The sequence below is a fragment of the Hypomesus nipponensis genome, chromosome 15 (assembly GCF_054491055.1).
Source record: "Hypomesus nipponensis isolate SF chromosome 15, ASM5449105v1, whole genome shotgun sequence".
Lineage (NCBI taxonomy): Eukaryota > Metazoa > Chordata > Actinopteri > Osmeriformes > Osmeridae > Hypomesus > Hypomesus nipponensis.
Genome location: NC_140375.1, coordinates 9647093 through 9666741, shown reverse-complemented (window position 1 = coordinate 9666741; position 19649 = coordinate 9647093). Strand labels below are relative to the sequence as shown.

Below are 19649 nucleotides of genomic sequence, written 5' to 3'. Positions count from 1 at the left end.
AATCCTTAAATTTGCCAAGCAAAGGAGCCTTTCTGATGGAAACAGGTAGTGAGTTTCACAGTGTAAGAGCAGTCCATGAGAAAGCCCTTCCACACATGGTTTTTAATTTGCAGAGAGGCTGGTACAGAGTGGTAGAATCAGAGAAGAGATCAGGAGTATGAAGTGTTGCTGTTCTCTTTGTTCAGCTGAGTCTATCACTGTACCCGCTTCTCTGCAAATTAAAAACCATGGGTGGACACTTAGGAATACAGTAGAGCCTCAATTTCCCCCTCAGGCCAAAGGTATTGTATTATTACATCCTGACCATCTTCTCTCATCTCCCATTGTAGACTATCTCGGCTCCATTCAAAATCCCTAAAACCCAGGCGTCCTGTAATCTAATGGCCCTGGCAGACAGCCCCACGCCCACCAAGACCCTGGCAGACGCCCGGGACATCTGTGCCCACCATTGCACCCCCTACCCCAGTGGGCGCCAGTCTGCCCCCGAGGCCAGCAGAACCACCTTCGGAAGGTGAGGGGAGGCTATGGATCTCCATCCCTGAAGCTCTCTCGCTCTCTTTCTCTGTTATACATGTACATCTTCCTCTTTTTCATATTGTGGTGTTTTCGTTTCCAGGTCTGTAAGCACTGGGCGGCTTTCTGAGCATCCAGTTAGGATCACGCTGGGCGGACAGGCATATCAGGGCAGCACAGACAGCCTCAACACAGAACGACCCATGGATACAGGTACACACACACTCAACCTGCCATATTATTTTGGTTACCCCCATTGTGATTCCGAAATCCGCAATATTTGTCATGAATCACGAGGGGCGTTCCGTATGGGTGTAATACTTCTTTCTAGAGAAGTTCAATAGAGAAGTAGTTGCTATCTATGAGTGGAAAATTGCTCATGAACTAACCATTAGCAGCCTAGTTAGGAGTAAACATATCTGTTGTTTAACCTTTAAACAACGTTAATGGGAAGGACACCCACCAGCCTTTATGCTTTTAGCTTCACACCCTGCATGACTCGCACGTGATTTGCCGTTCTGGGCAGGCAGTTCCTGTATAACAGAAAGCTTGATTGGCTGTGAGTGTGAATGACACCACACCCTCCCTCCCCCAGCCCCAGCAGGACCTTGTGGGCTGGCTCAGGGCGGGGCGGCGAGTCCCCGAACCGTCCTCTTCACCGTGGGCTCGCCCCCCAACAGCAGCACCCCCCCTACCTGCAGCCACCTGGGCACCCGGCCACGCACCACATCAGGTGAGACCGCTCACTGGGCTAGCGGACAACTCTTATGCCAGGCTCCCTCTAACTACACCCCCCAGTCCAGAACTAATCTGCATTGAATGCTAACCGCTAGTGGCTACATAGCATTGCACTGCAAGCTTAATATTAGAGCAGTACTAATCTAACCATTCCACCCATCTGTGAAAGGGAAGACGGGCAGCCATTCCACAGCCCTCAGCTATCCAGCTGCTGCTAAGTGTCCTGTGTTGTATGTTGTGATCCTCCCCCTTGTATAGCTGTACCATCAGAAGAATACCAGCCCATTTTCTCCCATTTTCTCCCCTGTTTCTATGAACAGATCTTTAAAACACATTTCTTTCTCTTTATTTTAATCATCAACAACAACTTGACAACAACCTTTTAAAAAGATAGTACCAAAGATATCTATATATCAATATCTACCATTTTATTGTTAACACTCCCTATTTCCCCCTCTCTCTCTCTCTCTCTGTCTCTGTCTCTGTGTCTGTCTCTGTCTCTGTGTCTGTCTCTGTCTCTGTCTCTGTCTGTCTCTGTCTCTCTCTCTCTCTCTCTCTCTCTCTCTCTGTCTCTGTCTCTGTCTCTCTCTCTCTCTCTCTGTCTCTCCCCCCTCCCTCTAGTGGGCTCCAACAGCTCTGCAGGCTCCCTGTGTTCCACCAGCGGACGTGTGTACGTGGGCTCTCCCCCCGGCATGGCCATCGGCACCTCCCCGCCAGGTGTCTCCGGGGGTTCGGGGGCCGAGGCCGGCCCCAGCAGTCTGCGCTACGTCCCCTACGGCACCTCCCCGCCCAGCCTGGATGGCTTCATCACCTTCGAGGCCCCGGAGCTCCCAGAGGAGACCCTCATGGAGGTGAGGCAGGGATCAAGATGGTGGCAATTGTTGACTCGGAGATCTTTAATTAAAACAGAATCCTTTTTAGCAGCAGAAATATGACATGGGTCTATTGAAGCTGGTCGTTGTGATCAGTGATGTGACCATGTATGTGCATGCACAGCGGGAGCACACAGATACCCTGATGCACCTGCGGATGATGCTGTCCTTCACGGACTGTGTGCTGGAGATTGCTGCTGTCCGAACCGGCGGGGCCGACCTCGGGGTGTCTGCCGCCTCCCTCTACCCCCCTCAGGAGAGCGTGGTTGTGGACCAGATCAGCCAGCTCAGCAAGGAGTGGGGGTAAGGGAGGAGTCGTTACTTACCAACATGAAACTCAAACATTACATAATGGTTAAATCATATTTGTATATTATAATAACCATATCATTTAATGAAAACCACAAAGATTATGATATGAATTGAATGGTTGTTAAAGCACAGCTCTAAATTTACTTTACTCAAGTTAGTTTAGTGTTCAATAATAGCCTGGGAAGCAGACCAGCATGCGGGCTTGTGGTTTATTTATTCTGGCTGATAAACGCCTCTTGGAAAACCAAAAATGAACTGAGATGTTCCAGACTAATACAAATTTGCAAATTGATCTGCCAATGTCAGACTACTTCCATAATGGAACGTGATACAAAGATGATAACATGAATAACAATGTGTTGTTGTGGTTCCCCCCTTCCAGGCAGGTGGAGCAGCTGGTGCTGTATATGAAGGCTGCTCAGCTCCTGGCCTCCTCCCTCCACCTGGCCAAGGCTCAGATCAAATCTGCCAAGCTCAACCCCTCCACCGCTGTCAAGCAAGGTCAGACACACTGCTACACCATCCCTGCCAAAGACAACCACAATTTCATTTAGGCACATATGAGTGAAACCCATTTTTTCCCTTCTTCCAGTGGTGAAAAGTCTGAATGAGCGCTACAAGAGCTGCATCTCTCTATGTCGACGCCTCACCGACAAACTCAACCACTTCTTCTCCGACAAGCAGCGCTTTGTGGACGAGATCAACAGTGTGACAGCGGAGAAGCTCATCTACAACCATGCCGTGGAGATGGTAAGGCAGGAAGACAGTCGGCTTCGAAAAATACTTCATGTGAAAACATCATTCATATGTTTTTGAACATTTGTTTTAAACCTTTTCATAATATACAAATCTCTCTCTCCGCCTCTCTCTTTCTCTCTCTCCACCTCTCTGTGTCTCTCTCTCTGTCTGTCTCTCTCTCTCTCTGTCTGTCTCTCTCTCTCTCTCTCTCTCTCTGTATGTCTCTCTCTCTGTATGTCTCTCCACCTCTCTCTCTGTGTCTGTCTCTCTCTCTCTCCACTTCTCTCTCTGTCTGTCTCTCTCTCTCTGTCTCTCCACCTGTCTGTCTCTCAGGTGCAGTCTGCAGCGCTGGATGAGATGTTCCAGCAGACGGAGGACATAGCCTACCGCTACAACAAAGCTGCCATGTTGCTGGAGGGCCTGTCCAAGATCCTCCAGGACCCAGCAGACATCGATAATGTGGCCAAATGTGAGTATCGACAAACACAATAACACAAACACATACATGTTGTGTCGTTTTTTGTCTCCATAATCTTATGTAAGGTCTTACAATTATCTAATGAAAACAGTCTCTGTTTGCACAAACAGCCTGGATTGCAAGTTGTTTTGACTACAATTGACTAATTGTAGAGTGTCTAGCTCAAGTGTGAGCTGAATAACAGTGGGAATGGCTTTTCTCAGAGGTGTTTGCCTGAAGTGTAGCACAGATGCCTATTTTTATAACTAGTGAAATACATGTCTCGTTTTCCATTGTCATTGAGATAACAAGGTAATGGGTGTTCTGATTGGTCAGCTCTTGAGTCAACTTCAGCCCATTTATTTTATTTCTGAGTGGCTGCAAAGGTTTAAGCAATGAAATTGGACGGTTTGGGAGGTTTGTGTTACATGTTGAAAGGTTGTTTATGGGTATATGGAAACAAGGTGCTATGGTAACTTTCTACTCCGCTACGATGTGGCCCTTTGTAGTCTTACTGTCCTTTCTGTGTGTGTGTGTGTTCTCCACAGACAAGGCCAGTGTGGACCGACGGATTTCAGCCCTCTGCTACTGCACCGTCACGCTGTATGAATAGCAGACCACACACACACACACCCACCGATGGGCACCTGTCACAAGCCCAGAGGGACCACTGTTTCCCCAGTTATCCCCCCTCTCCACACACACAGACATAGACACACGCATACAGTACACACCCACATTATCTTTCTTTGTAGCAGACCAAGCACTTTCTTTTTATCCTGTTCATTATCAAGGAAACCCACTCAGCATATAGTATTACTCCTGTGTTTGCATCATGGACTCAAAGCCAAGAGCGAGAAAGATGCACAAAACTCATTACCAAAGATGAAAACGGATCCTGAAACTCATTGAGGCTTAAACCAGATATGGACAGGGTGTAAACGCATGGATCCTTCTGTTGCTTGACCTTAAACACGATGTCTGTCAACGTCAACATTCAGAGGAAAGACCACCAGATCAAACGTGACATTTGTCCTACTCTCTGGATTTAGTTCCTTTTTTTCTTCTTCTTTTTTTTTTACCATGAAAAAAATCTGACTTTTTGTGGTCCTGGTGACTTAACCAGTCTAGGAAAACAGACCCTTTTAACACAATTTGCTATTCTTATTATAAGGATTGTTTTTACTCTGGACCTTTCTTGTGATTATTTATTGGTTCAAATAGAACAATGTTATCCTGCCTGTTGGACATCCTATAGTATGAAAGAGAAGAGATTTGGAAAGCAAAAGACATGCAAACTATCAAACACTGTATCAAAAAAACACAGGTTGCACAAACACTTGTATGGACGAGAAGACGTACAGTTCTTACAGACAGATGTGAGCATGGTAGAAGCCTGAAGAGCAAAGAAACCTGTAGATTTGTAATTAGTCCTTTTAGTTGTTGTTGTTTTAGCTGAAGCACTTTATCGTCAAAAGTGGGGGACACTTATTCTGAAATGATTTCGGTGAGATAAATGTGAAGGCTGCGAGCTGTAGCTCAGGTGGGCTCCTTGAAAAAGGATGGGGGAGATGGTCTCTCTCCCTCCCTCTATGCCTGCCTGCACAGAATCAGCTCTCCCTCTCATTGCTTGGTGTGGAAAAGGGTTGGTTATCCTAAAGAAGAAACGTCCATTCTGTACACATCCACACATTACTGGTGGCCTCTTGGAGAACTATGCCATGTCAAAACATAAATGACACAGAAAACCTGAGGCATCAGTGAAAATGGCATGACTTTCTTTCCCTCCCGGAAAACATTTCAGGGGGAGACCAGCATAAACCCTCTATCTTATAGACGGGGTCATGAGCAGGTGGTTCATAAATGGGATGGTCAATTTACTTGAGTAGTTACCTTGAGTTTCATTTTACTGAATAATACAGAAACAAACTTTTTTATGTTCATACATTAATAACTGTAGCTGACTTTCAAGGAAATTGATGTTTCAGAACATGTACATATTTGTATGTTGTGCATGTGATTTTATTTAGTTTTCTCAGAGTGAGTGAATGCGTGTATGAGCACAGTGAGAGATCGGGGAGGGGGGGGAGTGAAGTGAGGACGTAATTGGATGCCCTGCCTATCAATCAAAGAGCACAATACTTTTTTGTACATCAAATGTAATACACATTGCCCACTTCTGCCAAGGGGTTAAAGACCTAGTCTGGCACAAGACTGCCAGTGACACTGGCAGCTCCTAAACTATACATTTAATAAGGACTGTTCATTTATTGTACATATTGGTATTCTGCATGGAGATCGAATCTGATATCTATTTGAAGTCAAGAGGCACTGCCTAGCATCCATCCATGTTTCCTCAGCGTCCTGTCCCTTCCACCCCCCCTCAGTCATTCCACTGGGCTCGCAGCACTGTTTTGCTGTTTGTATGCGTGTGTGCACATTAGCTGTGCTTAAGGCCAGTGGTACACATTCAATAATGGAAAAAGAGTTGCATCATAAGCCTGTTTTAAAGTATGGTATGAAGAGGGCAGCCTCTTTAGTTTTCTTATGTACAAGTGTGAATAAACTCTTGTGTGTATAAATGCATAAACTGGCAAAACGTGGCCACTAGGCTTATTTGATGATGTTCTTTTTTTAAATAAGCATATCAGAGTGTCTGTGATTGTTTTTGCGTTTATTTTCCTGTACCCTTTTTCTCCTGCTAGTGAGCACTCCGCACCACACAAAGCCTTTACAATACAAAGTGAAGACAGAACAAAAAAAAGAACAGGAAGTAAACCCTGTCTGGATCTTACCAAATCCCGTGCATCTATCTATAGCCATGCAGTAGTTAGGAACACACTCCCTCAGTATCAATGGTTAATGGAGAGTAGAGTACTTAAGATGGACTGTTAAAGCAAAACATTGGTACTAAGCACATGTCATACCTGTAGAGATGTAGAATGAATGTATGCACCCAGTTATTTGCGCCTCTCCAGCTCGAGCTACATGTATATTAATATCAAACCCTTGTGATGGTCAAGCCACCCCCTGAACCGACCATGAAAATGCAACTAATTTCCACGCTCCTATTTTTTAATGAGAATTGTTGTTGTTTTACTTGATATTTGTGTTACACCAGGGGCATTTCTATTTGTTCTTTATGGAACTCTACAAATGCAGCCTTCGTTTATTAAAAAGAACATTTTAAATTACAATTTGTGTCTTTCTTGTTATTTATCATTTAAATGAGTAAAACAACTTTTTCCTTGAACTATTCCCACCTTTGTTTAAATCTTCCCCAATCAGATAGCAGATATTTTGCTAAGACAAAAACGGTAACATAGACTCTGAAGAAGCCAATGATTCATAAACATGGTTATTAAGAAGAAAATGTGACTCACAAAAATACATCAATTTTGCAACAAGACACTGGCATTCTTCTCAAAATCATTTATGTAAAAAAAATAATTTCAAAGCTGATTGCGTTGTATTGGATTGACATATCGGGTAACCAACCATCTTGCTGTGTACTAGTCAGTGATTGGTTCATGACTTTCCAGCGTGATTACGTAGTTTCTCTGTTACGAATAGACCCGTATGTTGTCAAAGTGTTGGCAAAAACATTTGAGAAACAATATTTCGTCATTTTTATAGGTGTGCAGCTGCCTCTTACGGTAAGAATGAACCTTATTAGTTGTAAAGCGGTAGCCTATAGTAAAGCTTCAACCATTGAAACGATTACTGATAGCTTCCGAGCTAATTCTGACTTGGTGGTAGCTGTTGTTGCCATTAGACAATACATTGTTCAAGACCACACAACATCATATCATAAAACGGCAATCCCGTGATCTTTCATGACCAATCTTGCCGTAGATGTCTCGAGAGCAGCTGGTAGTTGAGCGTGCAAGGCGAGCTTTCCAGACTGGAAAGTCCAAACCTCTTGAATACAGACTTCACCAGTTGAAGTCTCTCCTTCGCTTCATCTCGGAGAGGCGTACAGACATAGCTCAAGCAGTCAACAAGGACCTCAACAAGGTGAGACGCTGCACTGGTTTATTATTACGGGAGTGCGCTTGCTTTCAAGATATGTTTAAATATTGTCAAAAGATAGGTAAGCCCTGACTACTTGATTACATGGGCATATTTAGACTGTACCAGTAGTAATGAAGTGTCCATGTCCTCTAAGTTTTAAACTAGGACACCTGCCAAAAGAACTGGAACTGAGGTCACTTGTTTTAAGGTGCTTGCTTAACAGCTGAGTGTCAACACACAATGCTGCATGCTGCATAATACTTAACATAAATATATATCCATTCTTCTTTATCGGACACAGAGTAAAAATGCCACAGAGCTCTTTGAGACTTTGGGCCTGGAGGGGGAGATCCACTTAGCCGTGGACAAACTGGCTCAGTGGGCTGCCCCTCGCCCTGTGGAGAAGAACCTCCTCACCATCTCTGACGAGGTGTACATCCAGCCAGAGCCACTAGGAGTGGTGCTCATCATTGGGGCCTGGAACTACCCCTGGGCTGTCACCCTTCAGCCTCTGGTGGGAGCTATTGCTGCAGGTATTGTAGTAGCATGGTAATTGTTGTATATATTGCAACAATCGAAAGAGCTGCTCATGTCATAACATATCACTCTTCTTGGTTTATAGGATAACAGTCTTAAAAATTTAAGTGATATCTGAAAGCAATGTATTGACAAGCAGATAATCCTTTTTACAGGTAATGCGGCTGTTATTAAGCCGTCAGAAGTCAGCTCTCACTCAGCCAAAGTAATGGAGGAACTGCTCCCAATCTACCTGGATAAGGTAAGGCCCAAATACATCTTTTATTCTTTATACTCTTTGATTTATTTTTTAATTGTTTTACTTCCATTTTAAAGGAAGACTCAACAATTTGATATGCCTCTGAATACAATGTTATTGTCAGGGCAAAAATAAGTATATGGTGTTGCAAAACAAAAGTACAGTAATGTTTTTATGTATATAAAATATATATTTTCTGTTTAGGAACTCTACCCTGTAGTAACAGGTGGAGTTTCAGAGACACAGGAGCTGCTGAAGCAACGTTTCGATCACATCTTCTACACGGGGAACAGCACTGTGGGTAAACTGGTGATGCAGGCCGCTGCACACCACCTCACACCTGTCACTCTGGAGCTGGGGGGAAGAGCCCCTGTTTCATTGACAAGGACTGTGACCTCAGAGTGGCGTGCCGGTGAGTAGCCTGAGGTTTCCAATTCAAATTTCCAAGTTTGTCAAGTTTCCACCACACTATAAGAAAACAGAAAAAAACTATTGTCAAGTTTCTCAATGGGGAAAATTGCGAATGAGTACTGTTCGCTGAAGGGATTGCACACTCAGTCAACTGTTGATGTGGTTCTGATTCTGATTCTGTCAGCATGGGCATTGCTAAGGATTCTTGTGTCAGTTGAAAATTTGATGGCCAATTTTATTTGGTACTCAAAACAAAATAATGAATTGTTCATTCTTGGTCCCTAGACGTGTCACGTGGGGAAAGTTTGTGAACTGTGGTCAGACGTGCATCGCTCCAGACTACATCCTGTGTGAACCCAGCATACAGAACAGAGTGGTGGAGGAAATCAGGAAAAATATTAAGGTCAGTGCTCAATAGTCTGTACGTTTGGACCATCCGATTTACAACCCTCTCTGTTTACAATTTAGGTTGATTTAGCAGACATTTGTGCATGCCTTTCTGTACTTTTGGTAGGAATTTTATACGGAAGACCCCAAGAAGTTTGAGGATTATGGACGCATAATCAACCAGCGCCACTTTAAGAGGGTGATGAGTCTGATGGAGGGGAGCACGGTGGCTGTCGGAGGAGATAGTGACCAATCAGAATGCTACATTGGTTGGTGTTTATTGGGGTGTTGTGTGTGTGTGTGTGGTCAGAGCCTACTGAAATATGCACACGCACACACATCTACATAATCACTCTCATACACACACACACAAACATACTGGCAGTACATACACACACTCAGTCACACCGTCTGTCTCCAACCAGCCCCTACTGTGTTAAGGGATGTAACCGGGGAGTCCAAAGTAATGCAGGAGGAGATCTTTGGGCCGTTGTTGCCCATCATCACAGTGAGCGGAGTGGATGAGGCCATCCAGTTCATCAATGAGAGAGAGAAGCCATTGGCTCTCTATGTCTTCTCGCCAGACAACAAGGTGAAATCCATCAACCATTTTCTCGCAAAAGATAACCTGGTGAAAAATCCCCAAATGTGTCAAGTGTTTAATTTGTAGATTTAAGTATATCTGATTATGCATCACATGTCAACATTAAGGGTCTAGAAAATCCCCTAAGTCCGTCTCCATTTGTGTCTGATTAGTTTTATATATACGTTTTTTATAATGCGTTTTTTTATAATGCATTTGCAGCCTTGATTTTACCCACGTCTAATCTTATCTTTTGATCTACCCACTGTCCTGTAGCTGATCAGAAGGGTGATTGCAGAGACATCCAGTGGGGCCCTTCTTGCCAACGACTGTCTGGTGCACTTCACCATCAGCGCACTGCCCTTCGGAGGAGTCGGTGAGCAGGCACTACTGTTTGATAAAAAGACTATATGGCACACGCTTTCTAAACCCTTATGCCACTCTGTATCTCTCTGACCTCCTCCAGCTCATTTCACCCATCAGAAACACACACATGCATCATCAAATTGTCTTGGCATCATCTATTGGTGGACCAAGGTTCTAATACCATAGCACCCTTACACCTCCGTGACCCTATTCTGATCCCCACCCCCCACGCAGGTAACAGCGGCATGGGCCGATACCACGGCCAGCACGGCTTTGACCAGCTCAGTCACCTGCGCAGCTGCCTCATCAAGAAGCTCAACATGGAGGGCACCAACGACATGCGCTACCCACCACATACAGCCAAGAAGCTGAGCTGGGCACGCTTCTTCCTGCTCAAACCTGTCAACCTGAGAAGGCTTAGACGCATGGCACTGCTGGCCATGTTTTCCGTTCTGGCAGCATTCATAGTACAGGTATGACACCCTTGATGAGTTAAGTACAGATTTCGCATAATTTCCTGTTCCCTCTATTGTTCCTATTTGGCAAAATCTTCTTCTAGTCGTTTTAGAGTAGAATCTGTGAGAACAATTGAAACAAAGGTGTTTGGTGTATAAGATATTCAAACTTGTAATTTTCTGATGTAAAAAAGGTTACTCAAGGGCTGAGTTGGCATAACTGAAGAACCTTTGTGCACTCTTCTACCTTAAACTTCTACTATGATAGAAAACATTCAGTTTTTCTCCTGGTTGTATCTTGAAAGTGAAATTAAAAGGTGTAAAGAAAACGTACACAACACTACTTACCTTCATTAGCACCCGTTGAGAGATACAAATGTATTTAAAATCCATGGATAACTTTTTATTTTTTGAAAAGTGAGGTATTAGTGAACGACTGCTCGTGTTCATTAGTTACTGGAAACTGTGATATAGTCATAAGATATGTTATTATATGTTTACTGTATGCACCCGCCCGCCAAAGTAAACTACTTTGCGGTTAAAAATGATTCGGATTCGGATAATAGTTACATACCAAAGACCCTTTTTACTACATGGTGTAATGCACTTGTGGTCCACAGAGCAACAACATTTCAACCTTTGTCCATTTTATCTCATACATTCATCCCAACAAACCAAAGCACACAGTCATGGAAAAAGTGTTTCAGACACAGCAGTGAATGTGATGTCCTACATCTGACGAAAAAACCCTGTCAAACAGGTACGTGACCTACCGTGGCTCACATGGCATTTCCAACGAGTTGGATTTAATCAAACTTCCTTTGAAAATAATTATGTAGTACTTCTAATGAAAAAGTCACTTGTACTTTGTAGCTGTTTAACAATGGACAGACCAGTTAATTATTGGTTTAAAGCAGGAACTGGTAAGGCATCAATTATCGAAAGATAGGGTGGATGGAGGGAGAGATAAAGAAGACAGACATAATAATAGACTGACATATGAATTACATCCTTGAGGTGTTTTTTATAATTACAATCACTCAACTTTCATAAAGTACATACTTAAACCTATTTGTGTGAATAACCAATGCAATTTTTCTTCTGCAATCATGAATTGTACATGTTCCCAAAGATAAGCCAGACATGAGAATGCTCCCCCTCAAACTCCCACTGAACCAAAGACTTCGGGTCTAAAACAAGAATGGCTTTGTGTGTTCGAAACAATGCACCGTGTTGTCCTTGAAATCTTACCACATAACGCTCTGCCATCAACCCCCCTTTTAATTACCCATCATGCCTCATTCTCCGAGTTTAAAAGAACTTTTGTTTGGCCCCCACTTGTACCTTTGTTTGTTGACATTCACACCCTTGTCCTCACATGATAACTTCCATTGTATCTGCCATTCAGCCCTCTTATCCATGCTATACCAACTCTGTGATGATTTGTATCCTGATTGTATGAGAATGATTTTAGAAGCCATTTTGTATCTTGTGATTTTTGCAGAGGTTCCTGCGGTCTGGCTAAAGAGGAAGACACTAGGGATGCCACCTTTCTTTCTGAACTTGATTTTACCTTCTGTGGTATCACTGCTGGTGCAACTGTAGTTCAACATTAACACAACTGCATCTTCTAAATAATCTGTGAAAATCCTTTAAAAGTTTTTTGATCATTTATATCTAATTGGATATGTATGGTAAGCTTTAACATGTTCTGTGTTCACATGTCCTAAATATTTCATGTGTCCTAAACATAACTTTTGAAAGCCTGGGTGTCCAGCACTTGTATTAAGACATCTTTGCCTAGTGAAGGAACATTAAAATGTGTTATGTGGCTCTACTATATGAAAGGTTTGTGAATTGATTATATCCACATTTCATGAGTAGGAAATAAACATGTTTACACACTGTACTGAAACGCCTTAATCATTTTAAGTTCTCTTTTCACAATTGTAGAAGCTAAAAAGCATTTCTAAGCATTTATGTCTTATAAAAGTGTTAGTTCAGTATCCTTCCAACCCAGTGTAATTTCCATTTTGTATAACAGACAACATTACAATAAAATCGCTAATTTGTCAAATATATTACATATTTATGATGGTAGCCTACTTATTTGTATCATAACTTTTTGGGAAATGTACTACTACCACACACACAAATACACATTTAGTCATTTAGCAGACATTATACGAATATACGCTCTTATACGAAATACACCTCTGTTTTGTATTTTGTCACACGTTCAAAGGTTAGTAATAAAACTGGCATTGACGAGCAATGCTGTATCACAGCAACACAACATTAATTGTCCACCGAAACGCCCACAGCCACGTCAGTCAGCCAGAAACGGGACAGTTCTCTAGAATAATGCAGCGCACGCACCAGTCGGTTATGCTTTTAAGCGGACGGTGAGGAACTAATTATGCATAGCTATGATACATGACAGAGGGGTTTGTGGAATGAAAATTTGACGGCGTCACGCCATACAATACAACGTTTAACCGGACATTATTTCAATCACTCGTAAGTACAATATTACTCAATTATTCAGAAAGTTGCTGTCATAGAGAGTAAAAAATAAATAGTTTATTTAGGCTTTTATGTTGTGGGGTATTTCGTGTAACTAGTACTAGCAACAGTTAAAGGCAACGCGTGTATTTTTAAAATTCAATTCTATCAAATTAATGGTCGGATATAGGTCGACTTTAATTACATTTGATCAAATTATAACCCTTAACATTGTACATAACTGCACGTTGAGTTCTAAATGATATTATAACACGCATGAGCAACTACTTTGCAGAGATCACTAATTTACATAAACTCCAATATTAGTATGCAAGGTCACTCATTGGAGCATGTTCGTGTGGTTAGAAAGTGATCATAGTTGATACTGTAAATACTTCTAGACTGTTATTGAGTGTATGGTGTGCACACAGGTGCTGTCTGCTGCTGATAGACGAACATGGAGAGGCAGGCTCTGGAGTGTGCCAGGGAGGCATTTATCACTGGGAGGTCACGACCCCACAAGTTTAGAGTTGAGCAGCTGAAATCCCTTCTGAGGATGATTACAGACAGACAAGGGGAGATCGCCACTGCCCTCAAACAAGACATTAACCGGGTAAGAATGAAGTGGTTGGGGAATTTACAGTAGCATTATTCCTGGTAATAAAAAATATATGATAATAATTAAAAATATGTTCCTAAAAAGAATGACTTAAAACCAGCAATTTTTCTGTTACGCAATAGACACCTTAATGATTTCTCATTCTCTGTCAAATTATGTTTCTTGTGTCCCCTCAGAGCCAGTACGATACACCCCTCTTTGAGCTGATAGGCTTAGAGAATGAGATCATCCTGGCAATGGGAAAACTCTCTGAGTGGGCGGCCCCACGGCCAATGGAGAAGAGTATCCTGACTCTCACTGACAAGGTGTACATCCAGCCAGAGCCCCTGGGAGTGGTGCTCATCATTGGGGCCTGGAACTACCCCTGGGCTCTCACTCTGCAGCCCCTAATCGGGGCCATTGCTGCTGGTAGGGCTTCCTGTGGCTTCCCATAAATCCGTATCTCCAATTTCTCTTACTATGTTTTCATGTTATTTCTGAAATCAAGTTGCACGGTGGCCCTGTACATAGCATAGGCAACCCCTTCTAAGTATTATGGCTTTTTCTTCCTTCTTAGTTTATTCTATGCATATGCAGTTATTTCTACTACAGCATTTTGACAACACCTTAACTTAAAATGTAAAGCTCAACAGAGCTCTACTGTGTGTAACTAATGATGACAAAGACTACTGTCTTCCCAACTGAGCTCTTTTTTCCAACAGGGAAACTGAACCCTGAACCCTTCTTTCCCAGACCCTTAGCTAACTGTATTTGCTCCATACTGTGATGTCATCCCATTCACACAAATGCCTCATTCTCTCCCTGCAGGCAACGCAGCTGTGGTGAAACCGTCTGAGCTGAGTGAGCATTCCTCAGCTCTTCTCAGAGACCTGCTCCCCCAGTATCTAGACCAGGTCTGTACTATAGACTCTCTTATGTGACATTTCTATCTGCCTGTTCTATAAACTGTGGGCACAGAGCCATTGACTTGCAAAGGATTGATAATGAAATGACTAACCTTTATAGATAGTTAGTTTGATTGGTCATCCACTATTTCATGTATAATGTGAACAAAGGTATTAACAAAACACCCTTTTATTACATAAACACAGATAGATAGATCTCACAAAATAGTGAATGCTATTTCTAAATACTAATAAATACTAATATTTAGTTTGAAAAATCTTTTTACTTTAATTAAATCTATATTTTTGCCCTTTTTTTTACATTTTAACATTGGACGGATGTTTTTTTCTGTAAGGAACTCTACCCTGTAGTGACAGGTGGAGTTTCAGAGACACAGGAGCTGCTTAAGCAACGTTTCGATCACATCTTCTACACGGGGAACAGCACTGTGGGTAAACTGGTGATGCAGGCCGCTGCACGCTACCTCACACCCGTCACTCTGGAGCTGGGGGGGAAGAGCCCCTGTTTCATTGACAAGGACTGTGACCTCAGAGTTGCCTGCCGGTGAGATTCAAATTGATTAATAGTTGGTTTCTAGATGATTCATGATCACTTAAAATAAACACACTGCAAAAATAAGGTATGCACAAATATGCTAGTTAATCTAGAGTTGGTTTCAGAAACATTTGCCAGAATGATTGTTTGCTTATGGCTATAAAGGTGTTAGTACTGTGGGCTATACAGGATTGTATACAGTTTCGCCCAATGTCAGTTTCCAGCAGCATTGTGGATGAAGGACTCATCAGCATGAATTGACTTTCATTACATTGTCCCCAGCCGTGTCACGTGGGGAAAGTTTATGAACTGTGGTCAGACGTGCATCGCTCCAGACTACATCCTGTGTGAACCCAGCATACAGAACAGAGTGGTGGAGGGCATACGTCAAACATTACTGGTCAGTCCCCAACGCAATCTCAACACAACCTCAATGTATTATAACCTAAATTGAATCAATCACATTCGGCATTAGATGCACAAAATGTAGAATATAAAGTACAGTGAAACCAATTCAAAGGGCATCATGAGATTGTCTAGTATTTATTTCAAGTACTTTATTTCAGCTGTTCCATGTAATACCATCTAATCCTTGATTTTTAACCAATCCCAGGAATTCTACGGTCCGGACCCCAAATCCTCACCAGACTATGGCCGCATCATCAACAGGCGCCACTTTAACAGAGTGATGGGTCTGCTGGAGGGATACACAGCCGCGGTGGGTGGGCAGAGTGACTCATCACAGTGCTACATCGGTACGTACATTTATTCAGTTAGCACTCTTATTCAAGAGATGTACAGTAGGAACCTGTTGTGCTTGTGGGACTTCACCCTCAGTGCAGTGTGCACAGCGTTACAGGAAGGAACTTGTGAACTGAATTGTTTGGACCAATGGGTATAGAGTTAGAATGGTGCATAGGGCACGTGTGGTAGGCTGAAGGCTCTATCTTATAGTGTTCTTTTTCTGTACAAATTTTTTTTCTCCCACAAATCAAGTCGTGGCTGTAACCATGACTCAATCCATCAATATTACTTAATATTATTATCAAGTTTCTCTGACAATACCCCACTAGTTTATCAACAGCATTGATGTTGGAGCTGTGTGTGCGTCCTCCCCAGCCCCCACTGTGGTGAAGGACGTCCCCCCTCATGCCCGGATCATGCAGGAAGAGATCTTTGGGCCCCTGCTGCCCATCGTGCCTGTCAGCGACCTGGACGACGCCATTCGCTTCATCAACGAACGAGAGAAGCCTCTGGCACTCTATGTCTTCTCTTGCGATAAAAACGTAAGCTGAACCTAACCAGGGGAGCTGGTGACTCATTGTTGTTAAAACTAGATACACTGATGTATCTTTCTGTTCCTCTCCATCTGTCAAATAGACAATTAAGAGGATGCTAGCTGAGACGACCAGTGGAGGTGTGACAGTCAACGATGTCATGATGCACTATACTCTCAACTCTCTGCCCTTTGGGGGTGTGGGTAAGAAGCGTACTTTATGATGAGGCTTATACAGACCTTAATCTCGGGGCTGGGTTGGTAGAAAAAGGCCATGCTGTAAAGTAAATACAAGAGGGGGAAAATGTGGACATTGGCAGGGCTTTGGACTTACCTTACAATATAGACAGAAGCATTATTTCATTTAGCTGATATTCTCTTTACTCTCGCTTTACGTTAAAGCTCTCACATTGTCTTTTTAACAGCTTTTTTAATGAATAATAATAATTTTACTGCCACCATTACAAGGATACAAAGACGTGTTGTTCTGCTGAGGTTTTTGAGCTGTGTTGCCTTTCAGTTCAACTGATCCCCAATTTTTGGATAAGGCAAACTATAGATTTGACATTCACATTTTGTATACAGTTGGAAGTGGAATATCATTAGACCATAGATCTCAAACTGTATCTATTTGCCAGACAGTCAGAAATAAATATCACAGGAATTTACTTTCAATTGTATGACCTCACCTATATGACCTCTAATCTAACAGGTAACAGTGGCATGGGCCGTTACCATGGCAAGCACTCGTTCGATCAGCTCAGTCACCACCGGGCATGCCTAGTCAGATCCCTGGGCATGGAGGGCGTCAACGAGGCCCGGTACCCTCCTCAGAGCCGCGAGAGGGCGCGGAAGGTACGGTTCGCCTTGCGCAGCCCACTAATCGACTTCTCCAAGCGTACCTTCGTGTGGGCTGTCACTGTGACCATCATAGCGGTTGGCCTCTTAATTGCCCTGGCGGTCATCCTGTTTATAGCTTCTGGTCTCAGCTGTACCTGTTGGTATTGGCAGGGGTGGTCTCTGGGGAAATCTCCTTGGTAAATTCACTACTGTCAAATCACATAGTAGACAGTACACACTCAAGAACAGATTCGCTTTTTCAATGTATTCTATGTTAAACAGTTAACAAATTAACTATTGTGCAGATGACCATGCATTTTACATAATCTCTCTAATGTTTTTGAACAATGACATTACTTTCAAGACCCTTTTCAACCTTGAAATGTTATTCACAATATCACTTTTAGATGTCAGAATTTAACAAAGCTCTGAAATTTATCATAACTGAATTCATTCCATTTTAAAGTGTACAATATATTAGAATGCCATTTTTATTTAATTTCTACATTTCAGCTCGATATGTTGCTTTCTACATACATATTTGTTTTCGAATACAGCATGCCTCTTCAGAGTCTGCTATTGACTTGCAATATAAGAATGCAACAAAGGTATTGTTTTCATGGAAATGTATGGTAAAGTAGGCTTGTTAGCTAGAGGCAAAACATATGTGTTGAAAATGCGCCCCTCAGCATTGCTTTTATGCTCTCTCTCTCCCTCTGTCCTTCTCTTTGTGTCTCTTTCACTCACTCAAATTCAAATTCAAAATGCTTTATTGGCATGAATGTTCAGGTTAAACAATATTGCCAAAGCAGACAACAATGAAGGGACAACATAAACATTCTCTCTACATAAAACATCCAGTATGATGATCCTTTGACCTTGAAATACCAGGTGACTTCAGCATCTGACAATGCACTAGCACACAATGACCAACAACCATTCATTCCTCAACAAGCCAACAGGCTGTTGGGCATCACACAAGGGAATTGTTGAAGGCACCTACTTCTGAGGGTCCTTAAGGGATTACAGGTTTAAACCAATACCAAGTAGGGATTGTTACTTTTAGTTGGTGGGATGTAGGGATTAGTTTCAGGGGTATCCACTATATATGTTTGAATGGTTGTGACTTTGAAGTAACATTTTGAGGGTTTTATTATATTTAGGATATTCTTTTCCACTTATGCATGTGACACTGTATTGAACGTACACACATACACTACAAACTAAACATAGTATTGATTTCTTTGTCAATTATTATGGTTTCTTTGTATTAAACTTGTAAACCAATGCTTGTCCAGCTGACAGTGGGCAGTGGGACTAGCAGCACTAGATGGCAGTGTAGAGCTACGTATAGTCCTGGGTAAAGATGATAACCGTATCATGTTGTCATTTTTAATAGTGTGACCAAATGATGCTAAAGTGTTTTATAAACAATTTTGGATGTCCTAATTTCTTCAAATATTCACTTTTCAGTGTCAATAAAGATGTCAGTTGTTTTGTAAATCAAACTGCATTGCAGTTAAATGTTGTCTTTGGTTTTGTTGGAACTGAACACAAACTGCAGTGGGATTACAGTGTACTTTATTCAGAGGGCAGCCTGTGGAAAAACACAGTATAACACAGTCTATAGATGTAATATATGATGTGGAAATGCAGCTTGAAATTCAATCATTTAAGAAAATGTTAGCTGATCAGATAGCTTTTAAGATTTATCGCTACACTGGTAAAAAGGAAGTATTGAATAACTGTGTTTATCCACCAAGAATGTATCCCCATATCCTGATCGTGTTCCATTTCAAGATCGAGATGGGTTCTTTGAAGTAAGCTTCTGAGGATGAATGTTTAGTGTCCTTTTTGTTGTGTGTGTGTTCACAGGCAATCACAGTTTACTGTTTGTCCTTTCAGCAAAATACAGCCACAGCCAAAGGACTTGTAACCTTCCAGCTGCATTGCTGCATACACCAAGTTAAACACAGACAAGTCCACAATTTACCTCCGGTGGAGGGCTGAAGGGCCAACTGTTTCAAACATTCCACTGAGTTAGCTTCAGGGCACAACATGTGTTTGACGGATGTAAAAAACAACAGAAATCCATCTTTTTATAGGAAGCTGTAACTGACACTCACCGTGTCTCTTTTGCTCATGTGTGATATGAGCATTTTTACAGTATGTGGATGCCAATGTGTGTATATTTTGTAAGAGTTTAGGTATGTTTCTCTACATGTTTATGTTACTGTCAGCCCTCATCACAGCCTTGATGTCCTTGGACTGGCGCCAGGTAATTATCATGGGCGCAAAACCACTGCAGGGCAGCCCTTTTGAACTAAGAGATAGGAAGCAGGGTACAT

The 19649-nt window shown here is 42.3% G+C and overlaps 3 protein-coding genes across 5 annotated transcripts in view; all 3 read left to right on the top strand.

Moving 5' to 3' along the window:
• Window positions 1-6827, top strand: part of ulk2 (unc-51 like autophagy activating kinase 2) — a 32447-nt gene extending 25620 nt beyond the window's left edge. For 2 of the 3 annotated variants that reach the window (XM_084673511.1, XM_084673510.1), the window contains 9 exons: window positions 330-511; window positions 617-726; window positions 1109-1246; window positions 1873-2102; window positions 2248-2426; window positions 2818-2936; window positions 3028-3185; window positions 3507-3642; window positions 4179-6827. In XM_084673511.1, the coding sequence (XP_084529637.1) occupies window positions 330-511; window positions 617-726; window positions 1109-1246; window positions 1873-2102; window positions 2248-2426; window positions 2818-2936; window positions 3028-3185; window positions 3507-3642; window positions 4179-4243 (1317 nt within the window). In that variant the 3' untranslated portion in view covers window positions 4244-6827. The remainder of the gene's footprint in view (window positions 1-329; window positions 512-616; window positions 727-1108; window positions 1247-1872; window positions 2103-2247; window positions 2427-2817; window positions 2937-3027; window positions 3186-3506; window positions 3643-4178) is intronic. The other variant, XM_084673512.1, reaches the window with a different exon arrangement.
• A 363-nt stretch (window positions 6828-7190) lies between these two features.
• Window positions 7191-12458, top strand: LOC146257437 (aldehyde dehydrogenase family 3 member A2-like). The gene is given in 12 exon segments (XM_084674896.1): window positions 7191-7286; window positions 7486-7647; window positions 7946-8177; window positions 8337-8422; window positions 8624-8771; window positions 8774-8831; window positions 9116-9233; window positions 9345-9486; window positions 9643-9809; window positions 10077-10176; window positions 10401-10639; window positions 12126-12458. Coding segments are annotated over 11 exon segments (1473 nt in total). The 5' UTR covers window positions 7191-7286; the 3' UTR covers window positions 12147-12458.
• Window positions 12459-12978: 520 nt separating this feature from the next.
• Window positions 12979-18809, top strand: LOC146257436 (aldehyde dehydrogenase family 3 member A2-like). The gene is made up of 10 exons (XM_084674988.1): window positions 12979-13141; window positions 13558-13739; window positions 13922-14153; window positions 14553-14638; window positions 14986-15194; window positions 15468-15585; window positions 15799-15940; window positions 16305-16471; window positions 16566-16665; window positions 17174-18809. The coding sequence occupies exons 2-10, from the start codon at window positions 13584-13586 to the stop codon at window positions 17500-17502; spliced, it is 1539 nt and encodes a 512-aa protein (XP_084531114.1). The 5' UTR covers window positions 12979-13141; window positions 13558-13583; the 3' UTR covers window positions 17503-18809.
• The last annotated feature ends 840 nt before the right edge of the window (window positions 18810-19649 follow it).

What these genes read in the sequence shown, in the direction of transcription:
- LOC146257436 (XM_084674988.1), top strand. Translation starts at nt 13,584, where the DNA reads ATGGAGAGGCAGGCTCTGGAGTGTGCCAGGGAGGCATTTATCACTGGG. An exon ending in AATCGGGGCCATTGCTGCTG is followed by an intron (nt 14,154 to 14,552) that starts GTAGGGCTTCCT and finishes CTCTCCCTGCAG; the next exon opens with GCAACGCAGCTGTGGTGAAA. An exon ending in TCTGCCCTTTGGGGGTGTGG is followed by an intron (nt 16,666 to 17,173) that starts GTAAGAAGCGTA and finishes CTAATCTAACAG; the next exon opens with GTAACAGTGGCATGGGCCGT.